The 19,407-nt window shown below is 45.1% G+C and overlaps 2 protein-coding genes across 2 annotated transcripts in view; both read right to left on the bottom strand.

Moving 5' to 3' along the window:
• LOC135828229 (uncharacterized) overlaps positions 1 to 19,407 on the bottom strand; it is an 88,095-nt gene that overhangs the window by 9,385 nt on the left and 59,303 nt on the right. The window lies entirely within an intron of this gene.
• On the bottom strand, positions 132 to 2,330 carry LOC135828103 (uncharacterized). The gene is made up of 2 exons (XM_065340535.1): positions 498 to 2,330; positions 132 to 176 (listed from the first exon to the last, which is right to left on the bottom strand). Exons 1-2 carry the CDS (start codon positions 2,328 to 2,330, stop codon positions 132 to 134), a joined length of 1,878 nt encoding a protein of 625 aa, XP_065196607.1.

The following is a 19,407-nucleotide window of genomic DNA, read 5'->3' as shown; positions in this document are numbered from 1 at the left end:
GTAAATTATACTGCCATTACTGGTAACCACTACAAAAAACGGCACGTACAACTGGTTTACAATAGCTCGCCATTCCGTGTTACAACGGAGTTCAAAAAGGCATGAACGTTACATGAGTATTCGTATTTACTTCAAAGTAAGCGGTACTTGCAGCAGTCACAGGCCACATTTCCTACCTGGTGAACAGCACAAACAGACAAATAGGAGCATCACTACTTCTACTTCGAAGTACGAAGTCCTGAGTGAAACAAGCATCATTGTGTAGGGGCACCATTACTCACAACATAACACAAAGAAAAGAGGGGAAGAAAATACCGAGGCCACGTAGGAATATCGGCATGCGCAAAAAGCTTTCAACAAAGCGGCCTGGTCATAAAGCAAGAATTACATAGACGCCCATCTTCATCATCATTCTGACACATATGGTGGTAGCGTGAGTTACAAGACCTACAAACTCTAAGAAGTGGGCCATCTGAGCGCTTGCAAAACAAACATACGGGAGTGGTCACATAGGCAGCAGCGGCTACAGAAGAAGATGGCACGCTGATAGCAGCAGCAGTAGCAGCTACAGGAGATGGCACGTTCGTAGCAGCAGAAGTAGCAGCTACAGCAGATGACAACTTGGTAGCAGCGGAAGCAGCAGCAGAAGCAGTAATGGCAGGTGAAAGAAATGTGCCAGCTGAAACAGCCACTGCAGAAATGTTTGCATCTGGTGATATCTGGGCAACTTCTGCAGCAGAGGAAAAGTGTGCAGACTGTGTCGATGGCTTACTAACAGGCGGAGGTACCAGGGGCTCCATGTAGTTAGTGAGGAATGCACACACAAATATGATCTGCTCAGCCAAAGGGCACAACACGGAAGATAAGAAGTGAGTTATCCTGAAGTTCTTGATCCTTTCCATTGCTCTCTCCACATGAATACGCACGCTAGCAATACGCCGAGTTTCGATCACCTCTTCTTCATCAAGCTGATCTCGAGAACCAAGAAACGGGGGTATGTTGAGATCGACACCCTCCGGTAGCAGATCGGCAATGTCGAAACCACGGTCGGCCATGATGGCATCACCCTTCTCCATCAACTTCATTAGCCCACTTCGCTTTGTCAGTTTCTTATCAGAAATGCGCCCGCCATAAAGAGGAGACAGAAACGATATTGCACCGGTAGGTGTCACACCAACTAACAGTTTGAAAGTGTTCCTGTTTTTGTAATTCGACCAGGTGGCTGCTTGTACAGTTGGGTTGGCTGGCTTCTCAATGGGAAACTCTGTTGCGTCAATAATTACCCGGGTGCGTGGGTACTTGTCTTTGAAGACGTCGGGCATGTAGCGATCAATCAGAGCCCGGCTCGGCCAAATGTCCACTTCTTTCATAGAGAAGTACATGCAACGAATGTACGTTGAAAATATTCGGGACACCGTGGATTGATCTATTCCGAATCGCAGTGCTAAATCTGACTCAGGGAAAGCATGTCGAAGTTTGACAAGGGTCAATAGCAACTCGTCTTCATACACCAATGCTCTTCGTCTGCCACGGCTGTCCTGGCCAAGGAAATCAGCTGGCACTTTAGTAGCAAAGCACATGTCTTGACATCCACACCGCAACTGATCCAGCAACAAGTCAAACGCCAGAGAACTCAGGCCCGTGTAAAACAGTACAACCTTGTTGTCATGTCGGATGTTCGAGTAATGGAGTTGGCATTTCCGCAAAGCTTCTTCCGATTCATCCAAATTGTACAAGGCCTGCTCCAACTGGGACCGCAACTTAGCCACTTGTGCTTCCAAAGTCTTTATTTTGTTCTCTTGGAGAACGGGAACTTCACCATAATCATGGTCAGCTAAAAGTGTTGCAGCCTCAGGCACCGATTCATCTGTGACTGGTAAATCAACATCGTCATCAATATCAATCGCTTCAACGGGTCGACTGACTTCGCCTGTCGAAACACGGCTCTTCCTCTTCACTACGACGGCTTTGTCCAAGAAACGGGAAGGTGGCTCGTCCTCCGTCACAGGTCGACCACCAGGAAAGTGCACCCCACAGACATACGAGTTTCCAGAAAGAGGAGTGTTGACTCTTGGTATTTTGGCAAGCCACTCGGCCCTGATATGCCGGCGTCGATCCGAATCTTTAGGCAAACGATGAAAAGATACAGCTTTACAGACCTCTGCTGTTCCTCCGCAGCCAACACGAGCCAGGTCTGATCCACATAGACGACGCTTCACAAACACTTTTCGTCCTTGCGAGTTCGCATCATCAGTTTCAAACAAACCAAACTTGCAGCTGCTTTTACGATTTGAGCAGCCAGGGACGATACAATGAGCGTTGCTTGGCATGATTGTGTCAGCTGCTTACTGATCTCTAACTAACTTGCTACTTATACACAACAGCAAACTGTGACAACCCTTGCCTTCCAAGAAGGAAATAAATGTCTTGCTTTGAGTTTGATTCTTCACCAACACAAAGGAAAAAAAATTGTACATTGTACTTCAGCCTCAGCAAACGCGAAGCAGGTACGTACGTATACATGTACGTAGGGCTCTACGATCATCAGAGTTTCCACGCGTGCATGCATGAGACTGCATGCTGCGCTGCGTGGTGCAAGTACAGTGTGCATGTCGAGGTCGTGAAGTTGCCCCGCACAAAAAACCGCGGGAAAATTATGCATAGGTGCCGTCGTCGAGTAAATAATCGACGGTCAGATTCGACACACACGTGACACAGTTTGGGTCGCGCTCGTGTGTCGCGCTTCGCATTTGCTGCAGCTCCGGATCTCCAGCTAGATCCAGCGCGCCCATGATGAGTCTCGCGCGCGCGACAGGCTAGCCGCTTGCGACAAAAGTTGTCTTTTTTTACGAATTCTGTGACGTCATGTTTTGGAAGAATGTCCCAACAGTCATCATGCCTGGTCATTCGCGTAGTACCGTACTGGCAATATATGTTGCCGCGTAACGCGTAACGCAGGGGGTGCGGCGTAACGCGCGACCAGGCTAGTGCGACAAATTTTCGTCAAGTTCGTAACGCTCGTCCGGCGGGGTGCGGCGATCTTTTCATTGCAGTTTGCACTGCAAAAAAAAGGCTGAAAACTGTGAAAGCACGTGTACCGCGTACCGCGTGGTGAAAAGTTCAAAACTGGACGCAGCAGGAAGTCCTGACACTCGAAGGCGCATCATTCAGTGGTTGGCGATCTCAATGGTTTCTTCTTTCTCGAGGTCGTTTTGCGAAGAAAAGTAATATGTTGTACACTCATTAACTGTGTGAGTGACAGTAGTTTTTGGAGGAAGCGCTCTTCCCCTATGTCACTTTCCTTTCGATGACCTTTTTGTGAACAGATCACTCTGATAGTTAAAATATACAGTCTTCTATTGATATCGTTGTCGCCCTTTAGTAGTATAGAAGAGGATGGTTCTGGCTCACCTGTTTTTTTTCGAAAATTTTCTAAGTATTGGAAATACAAGGGGATGGTTCTGGCTCACCGGTTTTTCCAAATTTTTCTTAGTATTGGAAATTAGCGGAAGATGGTGTATTAGGGGCGAATGCGTTATTAGGGGTAAATGGGGTATTAGTGGTAAATCTGGTAAGTTTTGCGCTCACTTTATAATACTTACTTACTTTTTTTAAAAACTTTTTTTCACCCAAGAGGGTGGTGGCGTTCCTGCGGATGGCGGAAAACTGGGCCTTCGGCCGAGTCTCACGCGAACCGTGATTTTTTTTGCGCTTGGTTTTGCGCTTACTTTTGCGTTAGTTTCTTGAAATGCACTGTTCGCGACTTGTAGCAATTTATGCTGAAGAAGAACACCACCACACACATCAAAGCAATTGCCTGACTCAAGCTAATAGTCCTAAACTTCTCTTTCTCTGTTCTCCTTTTTACTATTAACACCGCCCTACTGGAAAATATGCAGCGAACAACAAAAACAACACACAGGGTGTGTATGGAAGACGTACCTACCGACGTGCTGGAAGCAACTCAACCGACTAGAGGCCTCGGCGTCAGCGTTGCAACTCGGCATCAAACACTTCTAGGCAAAAAATAGTGAACGGATTGTGACCGTACAATATAGTGTGCATACTATTATGCATGTACATGCGCATGTACCCTTTTTTTCTTCAAGATAGCCACAAACGGGTCCATCAAGGTGAAAGTGCAGGCAAAAAAGCACAGGAATGCACACAGCGATGGCAGCCGAAGCAGTGGAGGTGGGGCAAGAAATCTGATCAAGGGAATCGGCATCAACACTGCGCATGCACGCCAAACCAAAGCGGAATCGACAAAATAGTGCCATGCATTAGTCTTATGTATCACTGCATTATCTTCATTACAAAAAAATTCAACTAAAAAATAGCCGCTAACGCGGGAATACAAATATATTTTCTACAGAAAGCGAGCAGAACTAGAAGCGGCAACATGGTAATAGCTGATGTTGACACCACATTCTACCCCACAAAACAGTCACATATCGCTAAAAGCGCTACTTTTAGGAAATAGCCGCTAGCCATGACAACTATCAAACACAGGAAATAGCTGCTAATAGCATGAGAGGGAGTGGATGATACGGTTATAGTCACTATATTCCAGCTGCCAACACTGGCAAATGTCATTAATACAGGAAATAATCCCTAGCAATGAAAAATTTCAAACGCGGTAATAGCCGCTAGCAACGTGTGCATCAGAAGCTAATATTATGGTTTTAGACGCCAAATTCCTGCAACTACCACTTGCAGATGCCGGTAACATAAGAATTAGGCGCTAGCGATGACAATCTGCATTTATCGCAATAGCCGCTAAGCACACCAGTACTAGACCCAACATGATTTTAACCGCCATTTTCTGACCACACACGCTGGTAAGTATCATTAATACTGGATATGGTCGCTAATAATGAAAGTCCACTGCGGTAGCAATAGCCACTATCAACACTGGAATAGACATCCATTAATCGTAGTTTCTCCGCTACCAGTATTTTAGCTTATCAATACCGGTAGTAGTTAGTCTCCTACAACTTACTTGAAATATGTTAGCATCTCTTCAGTCTTACTCACAATGGGCTGCAGTGAGGGAAATACTAGAAACTACAGTATGTAAAGGGTATTAGACCAGAGGTAATCAGTATACGGTGTTGGCCTTGTGGTTCATTGCTGCGATTTCGGAGCAGAGGATCGCGGGTTCAATCCCCGTGTGCGCCGCCACTCTGGTCAGTTTAAAGCAGGCCTGAAGAGGGTGTGGTCGAAAGATCTGGCCGGTATCCGGTTGGATTTGGTACAAGATCTGGTTCATCAGTGCTTAGGGGCCGGACCAGTTTCTCCCTCATTGGTACCACGCAGACCAAAACACACAAAGTGGCTGAATGCTGCCCATGGTGGAGGTTCTTTTTTTCTTTTTTTCTTCTTTTTTCTATTCTTTTTTTCTTCAGCAGCTTAGTACATCTAGCTGCTTTTTTGTGTATTTTGGTTGTTTGCTGGATGCAAAGCTTACGAGCTTTTGTCATGCAAGGCTAACTTTTCGGCTAACTTTTCGGCTAACTTTTCGGCTAACTTTCGACAAACGTTGTGATTAAAATTGTCCTTGCCATACACAAACACATCACGAACGCCAATGATTGGTTTATTGTAAAGTGTGTTCATTGTTCTCAAGTTCAGTTCCATTCCTGCAAACCACCCTGAAGATGTCACACCCTAAAGCATGTTCTCTCTGGAGTTTGAGTGTCAGTGGTTAGTTCATGTACAATAGAAATTGAGAAACGACATCTTACCTGTAGGACTACGTCCGTAAAATGAAGTGATTGTTTGATATATTTAAAGATGTGAAAAATATTTCCTCCATAGATTGAGAGGACGCAGTTGGCAGGAAAATGTGTCGCATGATTCAGATATTAGTGGCGAAGAAGCTCTTCTGACTGACGGAACGAATGCTGGTTTTCAATCGATTTGACTGTCTTGACACAGGGGACAACAATGGACGCCAGTAGCCATCAGCTAGATACTCCTCGCCAGATGAAAAGACATTATGATCCAGGAGCTAAAGTTGAGGATGAACCACCGGAGAAACGCGCTAGAGAAAGTGATGATGGGTTTGAATTGGTTGATGTTGCGCGACGAGGTGCGCTAAAGACGTACAAGATGGATGTAAATGACTTGGATCTCGTGGTGAGTTTGGATGCGAATTATGCGGCCATTCGCAAGGTGATGGAAATGGAAATAAAGAGGAATAATGGAATCAAGGTGATGCTGGTAGTGAACATTCGGATGTCGAAAGAGAACCAGGGAAAGGTTATCAACCAATCTCCTCATTTTAGATCCAAGACGAAGGTCCTGTTGAACGAATTACAGATTGCTGGTATCACTAACGAGATGATGTCAGATGTACAGAAAATGGTGGGGCAATGGATCAACGAAGGTTCTGGATGGATCATCGACAGAGTTCTCAGCATGGAATTAAACATTGCACGATATCAGCCTATGAAAGCTGGTTCTTACATCGATCTTCCGCCATACTTGAAGGCTAAAAAGGCCATCATCAACGTTCAAAACAAAGACGACCAATGCCTTAAGTGGGCGTTATTGAGTGCATTACATCCGGTCAAGAAGAACTCGACACGTGTGAAGAAATACATTACCTTCGATGCTGATTTGGACTTCGCAGATATCACGTTCCCTGTAAAACTGAGTGATATTCCCAAAGTTGAGAAGCTGAACCATTTGGGCGTCAATGTGTATGGATATGATGAAGGCCTGCATCCCCTTTACATCTCTGAATGCGAGGATCCCATCTGCATACTCTTGATACACGATGAGGAAGAAGTCAAATATCACTACTGCTGGATCAAGGATTTCAATCGGTTATTATTCGACCAAAACAAGAGAGCCAATCGCAAGTACTTTTGCAAAAGGTGCTTATCTTCCCATAAAACAGAGAGCGCTCTGACACGGCACAAGGAAGATTGTAATGGCGTTGGAACCGCCCCTAGTAGGATTGTGATGCCCGACCAGGACCAGGATGGAAACGAGCCCATTCTCCAATTCAAGAACTTCAAGAATATGATGAAATGCCCGTATATTATTTACGCTGACTTGGAGTCCATAATTCAACCTGTTCACGAACAGGCAGGAAATGGGACGGTCCGAACCGGTATTCACGAGCCGTGTAGTTTTGGTGCTGTGGTGATACGGAGTGATGGTGAAAAAGTAGACGAATGTTTCTACCGAGGCGAGGACGCGATGGAGATTCTGTTTGGATGGCTGGAGTCAAAGGAACGGGATTTGCAAGTGGAGATGGAATCAAGAAATAGCGCTTTCGATCCTGCGCAGCTGAGTGATGTAGAATGTCGAGCGCATGCGGATGCTACGTCATGTTGGATTTGCAGCCAAGCCATACCATTGGAAGGTACTATGACACGAGAAGCTTGGGAGACGTACCACAGATCCTCGAACTGTGGAAAATGCCAGGTGGAATTTGACGAAGATTGCAGGGTCTACAAGAAGAAGGGTTTCGACTCCAATGGTCAATTTGTAGATGCCTGGTGTTACGGGTGTGTGGTGTCTCAAAGGAAAGTGCACGACCATGATCACATTACAGGAGAGTACCGTGGAGCAGCGCATAGTAAATGCAACTTGGAGCTACGGATTCACCCTTATCTCCAGCACATTCCCATAGTATTTCACAATCTGAAGCACTACGACGCTCACCATCTGATTTCGTTCATTGGTGGTGTGACGAACGTGGAGACGGTGGACTATGTGAATAAGTATGGCAAGTCCAAGTCCAGACAGGTGGGCGGTATCTCAGTGATCCCAAACAACATGGAAAAGTACATCAGTTTCACATGGAGGCAGTTTCGCTTCATCGACAGTTTGGCGTTTCTAAATGCCTCTCTCGACAAATTGGTGAAGACCACGCCACCGGAGGCTTTGGTGTATACTAACACACTGGAAAAGCCGGATTTGATGAGCCAGAAAGGAGTGTATCCTTATGAGTACATGGACTCGTTTGCAAGATTCAATGAAACGGAGCTGCCATCTCGAGAGTCATTTCATTCAACATTATCAGGTTCTGGAATCAGCCTGGAGGAGTATGAAAGGGCGCAGCATGTATGGCAAGCGTTTGAATGCGAAGATCTGGCACATTACCATGACATATACTTGCAAGCTGACGTATACCTACTTGCTGATGTGTTCGAAAACTTCAGGAAGACCGCTTTGAACATATACCATCTGGATCCTGCTAACTACTATACGTTGCCGGGGTATAGTTGGGATGCCTTGCTCAAACTCTCCAATGTCAAACTGGAATTGTTGACCGATGTTGACAAATACTTGTTTGTCGAGAAAGGCAAACGAGGCGGTATCAGCATGGCAAGTCATCGATATGCCAAGGCGAACAATAAGCATATGGACGACTTCGACGAAACGCAACCATCATCCTATATCCAATACTTGGATGCTAACAATCTGTATGGATGGGCAATGTCACAGTACCTTCCAGTCTCTAATTTCCACTGGATCAGTGAGGACCTCGACACCATCTTGGGCACAGAAGCGAACAGTGATGTAGGCTACATTGTTGAGTGTGATTTGGTGTACCCAGCGGAACTTCATCGATATCATAACGACTATCCTCTAGCCCCTGAGCATTTGAAAGTTACCGAGAGTATGCTCTCGCCGTATCAACGAGACATGGTGCAAGAGCTTCACACCGGAGGGTTGGATTGTGATAAGCTGGTGCCCAACCTGATGAATAAGGAGAAACATGTGCTGCATTACCGGAATCTACAGTTGTACTTGGATCTGGGAATGAAAGTCAGCAATATACATCGAGTCCTGAAGTTCACGCAAGCGCCTTGGATGAAAGACTACATTGACAAGAATACGGAGCTGCGCAAAGAGTGCAGGAGTGATTTTGAAAAAGACTTCTTCAAATTGATGAATAACAGCGTTTTTGGCAAGACTATGGAAAACGTGCGCGGTCGCGTCGATCTCAAAGTGTTACGAACGGAGGAGGAAGGTGATAAGTTGCAGAAGCTGATTAACAAGCCGACATACAAGCGCCATGTTATCTTCAATCCTGACTTGGCTGGTATCGAAAGCCAGAAGGTGAAAACTACCCTGAACAAGCCTATATACGTCGGTATGTCAATCCTCGATTTGGCTAAACATCTGATGTACGATTTCTACTACAACCATCTCAAAAGGCGGCACAACATCAAGTTGCTGTACACTGACACAGATTCTCTGATCATCCAAGTGTTTACAGATGATCTGTTTGAGGACATACGTGAGAATATCGAACTGTATGACACCAGCAACTATGCGAAGGACCACCCTTGCTACAGTGAGAAGAACAAAAAGGTTGTCGGCAAGTTCAAAGACGAACTCGGAGGCAAAATTATGACAGAATTTGTTGGAATCCGTTCCAAGGTGTACAGTTACACTGGTGAGGCGAGTGGTAAACGCGCCAAAGGTGTAAACAAGTCTGTCTTGAAAAAGACAATCAATCACGACGACTACAGGATATGTCTGCTGGACCAGCGAGTCTTTCACCGTGAAATGACCAATCTACGAAGCCACAGGCACAGGATCTACAGCGAAACTACCAACAAAGTCACACTGTGTCCACTGGATACCAAGCGCTTCATCACAAGTGATGGAATAATGACACTGGCATATGGATATGTAGATATACCTCAGCATGCATTGCACAGGAAGAATGGATAACTAACGTACATTATCTCATCGTTGCCGTTGTCACTGACCCCCAGTTCAACCTAGTGTCTGCCTCCTGCAAAGACATCATCATTTTATATCATATTCTATGTGTGAAAGAATTCATGGTGATTACCACCTACCCTTCTCTTCTTTATGACCAAACACCATTTGTTCGGATGAAAATCTCTCCCCATTCTTCATTGAAGCATTCACATTTTAAGGTAGTTGAAAGCCTCCACCGTGACAGCAATAATGATAGTACTGATACTTTTGAAGGACATGCAGTCCTTTCACGGTTTTCTGAAAAGTGACTGCAAGCCCTAGAACTCAGTTTCACAATGTGCGTGGTGTATCCAATTGGCCTTTGTAGACTAATGCCATGATGAGCTCATTTTACTAATACCTCATCAGACTTTATCAACCTTCCAAAGGCAACAACCATATTGTGTAAATGATCCCATATTGATGAAACATGACACTACGAATGTACGTACACATGACATTGTATGGCAGAAATTGAGCATGCCACGTGCAAATGCATGATTTTATTGATGAGCCTTGAGGATGGGTACACGTACACATGCATGCCGGATTGTTTGCATATGCGTATCTAGGGCTTCTTAGGTTTGTGCGAATAATTATGGTATGCAACCCCGGAGGCAACGCACGAAACATACATCCCTCCTTGTGGGCCTGATTGAGAGTCATTGCTCGGTTAGCATTCAAACTTCCAAAGGCTGCCTCAAAATGTAGGAGGAGAGAACATGCACAAGTATCCGAAATCCGGTCACAGTACTATTAGGTCAGAACATGGACAGAAACACCACATCCAAGAAGAGCCAAAGAACAGGGCAAGTTAAGGATGGCGCACATAGTAAACATAGCGGGGATGGTCGGAAAGGATATAATTATCATAAACCCTTTAGAGCTAGGACCGTACCTGAAGCGGTGGTACACGACCCTATGCGACCGCTTGCGGTCGCATAGGGTTCGACCCTATGGTCGCATAGGGTTCGACCCTATGCGACCGCAAGCGGTCGCATAGGGTCGTGTACCACCGCTTCAGGTACGGTCCTAGCTCTAAAGGGTTTATGATAATTATATCCTTTCCGACCATCCCCGCTATGTTTACTATGTGCGCCATCCTTAACTTGCCCTGTTCTTTGGCTCTTCTTGGATGTGGTGTTTCTGTCCATGTTCTGACCTAATAGTACTGTGACCGGATTTCGGATACTTGTGCATGTTCTCTCCTCCTACATTTTGAGGCAGCCTTTGGAAGTTTGAATGCTAACCGAGCAATGACTCTCAATCAGGCCCACAAGGAGGGATGTATGTTTCGTGCGTTGCCTCCGGGGTTGCATACCATAATTATTCGCACAAACCTAAGAAGCCCTAGATACGCATATGCAAACAATCCGGCATGCATGTGTACGTGTACCCATCCTCAAGGCTCATAAAATCAATAAAATCATGCATTTGCACGTGGCATGCTCAATTTCTGCCATACAATGTCATGTGTACGTACATTCGTAGTGTCATGTTTCATCAATATGGGATCATTTACACAATATGGTTGTTGCCTTTGGAAGGTTGATAAAGTCTGATGAGGTATTAGTAAAATGAGCTCATCATGGCATTAGTCTACAAAGGCCAATTGGATACACCACGCACATTGTGAAACTGAGTTCTAGGGCTTGCAGTCACTTTTCAGAAAACCGTGAAAGGACTGCATGTCCTTCAAAAGTATCAGTACTATCATTATTGCTGTCACGGTGGAGGCTTTCAACTACCTTAAAATGTGAATGCTTCAATGAAGAATGGGGAGAGATTTTCATCCGAACAAATGGTGTTTGGTCATAAAGAAGAGAAGGGTAGGTGGTAATCACCATGAATTCTTTCACACATAGAATATGATATAAAATGATGATGTCTTTGCAGGAGGCAGACACTAGGTTGAACTGGGGGTCAGTGACAACGGCAACGATGAGATAATGTACGTTAGTTATCCATTCTTCCTGTGCAATGCATGCTGAGGTATATCTACATATCCATATGCCAGTGTCATTATTCCATCACTTGTGATGAAGCGCTTGGTATCCAGTGGACACAGTGTGACTTTGTTGGTAGTTTCGCTGTAGATCCTGTGCCTGTGGCTTCGTAGATTGGTCATTTCACGGTGAAAGACTCGCTGGTCCAGCAGACATATCCTGTAGTCGTCGTGATTGATTGTCTTTTTCAAGACAGACTTGTTTACACCTTTGGCGCGTTTACCACTCGCCTCACCAGTGTAACTGTACACCTTGGAACGGATTCCAACAAATTCTGTCATAATTTTGCCTCCGAGTTCGTCTTTGAACTTGCCGACAACCTTTTTGTTCTTCTCACTGTAGCAAGGGTGGTCCTTCGCATAGTTGCTGGTGTCATACAGTTCGATATTCTCACGTATGTCCTCAAACAGATCATCTGTAAACACTTGGATGATCAGAGAATCTGTGTCAGTGTACAGCAACTTGATGTTGTGCCGCCTTTTGAGATGGTTGTAGTAGAAATCGTACATCAGATGTTTAGCCAAATCGAGGATTGACATACCGACGTATATAGGCTTGTTCAGGGTAGTTTTCACCTTCTGGCTTTCGATACCAGCCAAGTCAGGATTGAAGATAACATGGCGCTTGTATGTCGGCTTGTTAATCAGCTTCTGCAACTTATCACCTTCCTCCTCCGTTCGTAACACTTTGAGATCGACGCGACCGCGCACGTTTTCCATAGTCTTGCCAAAAACGCTGTTATTCATCAATTTGAAGAAGTCTTTTTCAAAATCACTCCTGCACTCTTTGCGCAGCTCCGTATTCTTGTCAATGTAGTCTTTCATCCAAGGCGCTTGCGTGAACTTCAGGACTCGATGTATATTGCTGACTTTCATTCCCAGATCCAAGTACAACTGTAGATTCCGGTAATGCAGCACATGTTTCTCCTTATTCATCAGGTTGGGCACCAGCTTATCACAATCCAACCCTCCGGTGTGAAGCTCTTGCACCATGTCTCGTTGATACGGCGAGAGCATACTCTCGGTAACTTTCAAATGCTCAGGGGCTAGAGGATAGTCGTTATGATATCGATGAAGTTCCGCTGGGTACACCAAATCACACTCAACAATGTAGCCTACATCACTGTTCGCTTCTGTGCCCAAGATGGTGTCGAGGTCCTCACTGATCCAGTGGAAATTAGAGACTGGAAGGTACTGTGACATTGCCCATCCATACAGATTGTTAGCATCCAAGTATTGGATATAGGATGATGGTTGCGTTTCGTCGAAGTCGTCCATATGCTTATTGTTCGCCTTGGCATATCGATGACTTGCCATGCTGATACCGCCTCGTTTGCCTTTCTCGACAAACAAGTATTTGTCAACATCGGTCAACAATTCCAGTTTGACATTGGAGAGTTTGAGCAAGGCATCCCAACTATACCCCGGCAACGTATAGTAGTTAGCAGGATCCAGATGGTATATGTTCAAAGCGGTCTTCCTGAAGTTTTCGAACACATCAGCAAGTAGGTATACGTCAGCTTGCAAGTATATGTCATGGTAATGTGCCAGATCTTCGCATTCAAACGCTTGCCATACATGCTGCGCCCTTTCATACTCCTCCAGGCTGATTCCAGAACCTGATAATGTTGAATGAAATGACTCTCGAGATGGCAGCTCCGTTTCATTGAATCTTGCAAACGAGTCCATGTACTCATAAGGATACACTCCTTTCTGGCTCATCAAATCCGGCTTTTCCAGTGTGTTAGTATACACCAAAGCCTCCGGTGGCGTGGTCTTCACCAATTTGTTGAGAGAGGCATTTAGAAACGCCAAACTGTCGATGAAGCGAAACTGCCTCCATGTGAAACTGATGTACTTTTCCATGTTGTTTGGGATCACTGAGATACCGCCCACCTGTCTGGACTTGGACTTGCCATACTTATTCACATAGTCCACCGTCTCCACGTTCGTCACACCACCAATGAACGAAATCAGATGGTGAGCGTCGTAGTGCTTCAGATTGTGAAATACTATGGGAATGTGCTGGAGATAAGGGTGAATCCGTAGCTCCAAGTTGCATTTACTATGCGCTGCTCCACGGTACTCTCCTGTAATGTGATCATGGTCGTGCACTTTCCTTTGAGACACCACACACCCGTAACACCAGGCATCTACAAATTGACCATTGGAGTCGAAACCCTTCTTCTTGTAGACCCTGCAATCTTCGTCAAATTCCACCTGGCATTTTCCACAGTTCGAGGATCTGTGGTACGTCTCCCAAGCTTCTCGTGTCATAGTACCTTCCAATGGTATGGCTTGGCTGCAAATCCAACATGACGTAGCATCCGCATGCGCTCGACATTCTACATCACTCAGCTGCGCAGGATCGAAAGCGCTATTTCTTGATTCCATCTCCACTTGCAAATCCCGTTCCTTTGACTCCAGCCATCCAAACAGAATCTCCATCGCGTCCTCGCCTCGGTAGAAACATTCGTCTACTTTTTCACCATCACTCCGTATCACCACAGCACCAAAACTACACGGCTCGTGAATACCGGTTCGGACCGTCCCATTTCCTGCCTGTTCGTGAACAGGTTGAATTATGGACTCCAAGTCAGCGTAAATAATATACGGGCATTTCATCATATTCTTGAAGTTCTTGAATTGGAGAATGGGCTCGTTTCCATCCTGGTCCTGGTCGGGCATCACAATCCTACTAGGGGCGGTTCCAACGCCATTACAATCTTCCTTGTGCCGTGTCAGAGCGCTCTCTGTTTTATGGGAAGATAAGCACCTTTTGCAAAAGTACTTGCGATTGGCTCTCTTGTTTTGGTCGAATAATAACCGATTGAAATCCTTGATCCAGCAGTAGTGATATTTGACTTCTTCCTCATCGTGTATCAAGAGTATGCAGATGGGATCCTCGCATTCAGAGATGTAAAGGGGATGCAGGCCTTCATCATATCCATACACATTGACGCCCAAATGGTTCAGCTTCTCAACTTTGGGAATATCACTCAGTTTTACAGGGAACGTGATATCTGCGAAGTCCAAATCAGCATCGAAGGTAATGTATTTCTTCACACGTGTCGAGTTCTTCTTGACCGGATGTAATGCACTCAATAACGCCCACTTAAGGCATTGGTCGTCTTTGTTTTGAACGTTGATGATGGCCTTTTTAGCCTTCAAGTATGGCGGAAGATCGATGTAAGAACCAGCTTTCATAGGCTGATATCGTGCAATGTTTAATTCCATGCTGAGAACTCTGTCGATGATCCATCCAGAACCTTCGTTGATCCATTGCCCCACCATTTTCTGTACATCTGACATCATCTCGTTAGTGATACCAGCAATCTGTAATTCGTTCAACAGGACCTTCGTCTTGGATCTAAAATGAGGAGATTGGTTGATAACCTTTCCCTGGTTCTCTTTCGACATCCGAATGTTCACTACCAGCATCACCTTGATTCCATTATTCCTCTTTATTTCCATTTCCATCACCTTGCGAATGGCCGCATAATTCGCATCCAAACTCACCACGAGATCCAAGTCATTTACATCCATCTTGTACGTCTTTAGCGCACCTCGTCGCGCAACATCAACCAATTCAAACCCATCATCACTTTCTCTAGCGCGTTTCTCCGGTGGTTCATCCTCAACTTTAGCTCCTGGATCATAATGTCTTTTCATCTGGCGAGGAGTATCTAGCTGATGGCTATTGGCGTCCATTGTTGTCCCCTGTGTCAAGACAGTCAAATCGATTGAAAACCAGCATTCGTTCCGTCAGTCAGAAGAGCTTCTTCGCCACTAATATCTGAATCATGCGACACATTTTCCTGCCAACTGCGTCCTCTCAATCTATGGAGGAAATATTTTTCACATCTTTAAATATATCAAACAATCACTTCATTTTACGGACGTAGTCCTACAGGTAAGATGTCGTTTCTCAATTTCTATTGTACATGAACTAACCACTGACACTCAAACTCCAGAGAGAACATGCTTTAGGGTGTGACATCTTCAGGGTGGTTTGCAGGAATGGAACTGAACTTGAGAACAATGAACACACTTTACAATAAACCAATCATTGGCGTTCGTGATGTGTTTGTGTATGGCAAGGACAATTTTAATCACAACGTTTGTCGAAAGTTAGCCGAAAAGTTAGCCGAAAAGTTAGCCGAAAAGTTAGCCTTGCATGACAAAAGCTCGTAAGCTTTGCATCCAGCAAACAACCAAAATACACAAAAAAGCAGCTAGATGTACTAAGCTGCTGAAGAAAAAAAGAATAGAAAAAAGAAGAAAAAAAGAAAAAAAGAACCTCCACCATGGGCAGCATTCAGCCACTTTGTGTGTTTTGGTCTGCGTGGTACCAATGAGGGAGAAACTGGTCCGGCCCCTAAGCACTGATGAACCAGATCTTGTACCAAATCCAACCGGATACCGGCCAGATCTTTCGACCACACCCTCTTCAGGCCTGCTTTAAACTGACCAGAGTGGCGGCGCACACGGGGATTGAACCCGCGATCCTCTGCTCCGAAATCGCAGCAATGAACCACAAGGCCAACACCGTATACTGATTACCTCTGGTCTAATACCCTTTACATACTGTAGTTTCTAGTATTTCCCTCACTGCAGCCCATTGTGAGTAAGACTGAAGAGATGCTAACATATTTCAAGTAAGTTGTAGGAGACTAACTACTACCGGTATTGATAAGCTAAAATACTGGTAGCGGAGAAACTACGATTAATGGATGTCTATTCCAGTGTTGATAGTGGCTATTGCTACCGCAGTGGACTTTCATTATTAGCGACCATATCCAGTATTAATGATACTTACCAGCGTGTGTGGTCAGAAAATGGCGGTTAAAATCATGTTGGGTCTAGTACTGGTGTGCTTAGCGGCTATTGCGATAAATGCAGATTGTCATCGCTAGCGCCTAATTCTTATGTTACCGGCATCTGCAAGTGGTAGTTGCAGGAATTTGGCGTCTAAAACCATAATATTAGCTTCTGATGCACACGTTGCTAGCGGCTATTACCGCGTTTGAAATTTTTCATTGCTAGGGATTATTTCCTGTATTAATGACATTTGCCAGTGTTGGCAGCTGGAATATAGTGACTATAACCGTATCATCCACTCCCTCTCATGCTATTAGCAGCTATTTCCTGTGTTTGATAGTTGTCATGGCTAGCGGCTATTTCCTAAAAGTAGCGCTTTTAGCGATATGTGACTGTTTTGTGGGGTAGAATGTGGTGTCAACATCAGCTATTACCATGTTGCCGCTTCTAGTTCTGCTCGCTTTCTGTAGAAAATATATTTGTATTCCCGCGTTAGCGGCTATTTTTTAGTTGAATTTTTTTGTAATGAAGATAATGCAGTGATACATAAGACTAATGCATGGCACTATTTTGTCGATTCCGCTTTGGTTTGGCGTGCATGCGCAGTGTTGATGCCGATTCCCTTGATCAGATTTCTTGCCCCACCTCCACTGCTTCGGCTGCCATCGCTGTGTGCATTCCTGTGCTTTTTTGCCTGCACTTTCACCTTGATGGACCCGTTTGTGGCTATCTTGAAGAAAAAAAGGGTACATGCGCATGTACATGCATAATAGTATGCACACTATATTGTACGGTCACAATCCGTTCACTATTTTTTGCCTAGAAGTGTTTGATGCCGAGTTGCAACGCTGACGCCGAGGCCTCTAGTCGGTTGAGTTGCTTCCAGCACGTCGGTAGGTACGTCTTCCATACACACCCTGTGTGTTGTTTTTGTTGTTCGCTGCATATTTTCCAGTAGGGCGGTGTTAATAGTAAAAAGGAGAACAGAGAAAGAGAAGTTTAGGACTATTAGCTTGAGTCAGGCAATTGCTTTGATGTGTGTGGTGGTGTTCTTCTTCAGCATAAATTGCTACAAGTCGCGAACAGTGCATTTCAAGAAACTAACGCAAAAGTAAGCGCAAAACCAAGCGCAAAAAAATCACGGTTCGCGTGAGACTCGGCCGAAGGCCCAGTTTTCCGCCATCCGCAGGAACGCCACCACCCTCTTGGGTGAAAAAAAGTTTTTAAAAAAAGTAAGTAAGTATTATAAAGTGAGCGCAAAACTTACCAGATTTACCACTAATACCCATTTACCCCTAATAACGCATTCGCCCCTAATACACCATCTTCCGCTAATTTCCAATACTAAGAAAAATTTGGAAAAACCGGTGAGCCAGAACCATCCCCTTGTATTTCCAATACTTAGAAAATTTTCGAAAAAAAACAGGTGAGCCAGAACCATCCTCTTCTATACTACTCCCTTTGCCGTCGGGTTTGTAACAGTTGGATAGCAACTGAATTTCTGTACCTTCAATGTGGATGAAAAGAAAAAAATGATGCGGCAAAAGCAAAAAATGATGCGGCAATAGCAAAAAAGTGATGCGGCAATAGCAAAAAAAGGACTGCGGCAATATAGAAACCTGTGTAACGGCTCCTGTGCGACTTTGCATGTAACGCCCTGCGTGCGGCAAACATGTGCCAATGTAACGCTTCATGGCCTCACTGCGGCAACATATTATATTGCCAGTACGGTACTACAGTGCAAAGTGCCAACCCAGCCACGCCGAAAAACCCTCTTCGACAGGCCGGGGGGGGGGGGGGGGGGGGGGACGCGATTTCGCTTTCTGGCACTTGATCAAGTAAAAAAGTGACAGATCATCAGATGGCTCGATCGAGCGCTCTGCTTCGGTGCAAAAAAACTTTAAAAAAGAGTTGATCAGTGATTGTGACTGTGATTTCTGCATTACTGTAATTATTATGTAGATGATGAAGACACGATCGATACTCAGAATCCCTTGAGGACTGACGATGGCGGAGGATCACAAATTACCAGCGTCTCTCCTGAAGGCGCAGACACGATTGCGTGATGCAGTCAAGGATCGTGGTGTGCAGATCAGCGGGGGGTTAGGAACAGATAGGGAAATAGCTTTGAGCGAGCTCTTTGTCAATCTTACTCTGCTGACGAAGGATGAAGTAGAAACACTTTTCAAGAGCGAGTCGTTCTTTTCCTCCGAAACTGAGAGAGCACGCCAGCTAAATGCTATCAGAGCAGCTCAGGATGGAAAGTCCGAAAAGACACGTGGGATTGAGCTTAGCGAGATCTTCTCTGACACAGGTAGCGATAGTGCAAAGGACCAAGCAAGTGCCAGCGGAGAAGTTGATTCCGAATGTGGACTTCTGTCTCGTGCCGCTAGCAACGTGTCCATTGGAGCGAAAAAGAATAACGTGCTAGCGTTTGGCAGTGCAGGCAGTGGCAAATCTACAATCTTCCTTCTAATGCTGGAATACCTGTGGGCTATAGATTCGCTGTTGAAGGAGAAGATTGATCTTGTCTTGGCTGTTGAACTACGACGTGCTAAAGTGCGATCTGCAACTAGCCTGTGTGAGTTGCTGGAGAGACGGTTCTCTAGTTTGAACATGAAGAAAGATGAGCTGGTGGAGATGGAAAGTTATTTTTGCCGTCATCCATCACGTCTCTGTGTTGTACTAGACGGCATAGATGAATGTAGCCTTGAGCACTGCAGTGAGTTCATGCAAGACATGCTGTTGAGAAGGAGCAATGTCGATATGCATGTAGTGGTCACATCTCGACCATGCGCCGATGCGTACAAGTTAAGCCAATGTGGAAAGTACCATCAACAACT

This window comes from Sycon ciliatum, chromosome 12 (assembly GCF_964019385.1).
Source record: "Sycon ciliatum chromosome 12, ocSycCili1.1, whole genome shotgun sequence".
Taxonomy (NCBI): domain Eukaryota; kingdom Metazoa; phylum Porifera; class Calcarea; order Leucosolenida; family Sycettidae; genus Sycon; species Sycon ciliatum.
This window is presented reverse-complemented; position numbering and strand designations above follow the sequence as displayed.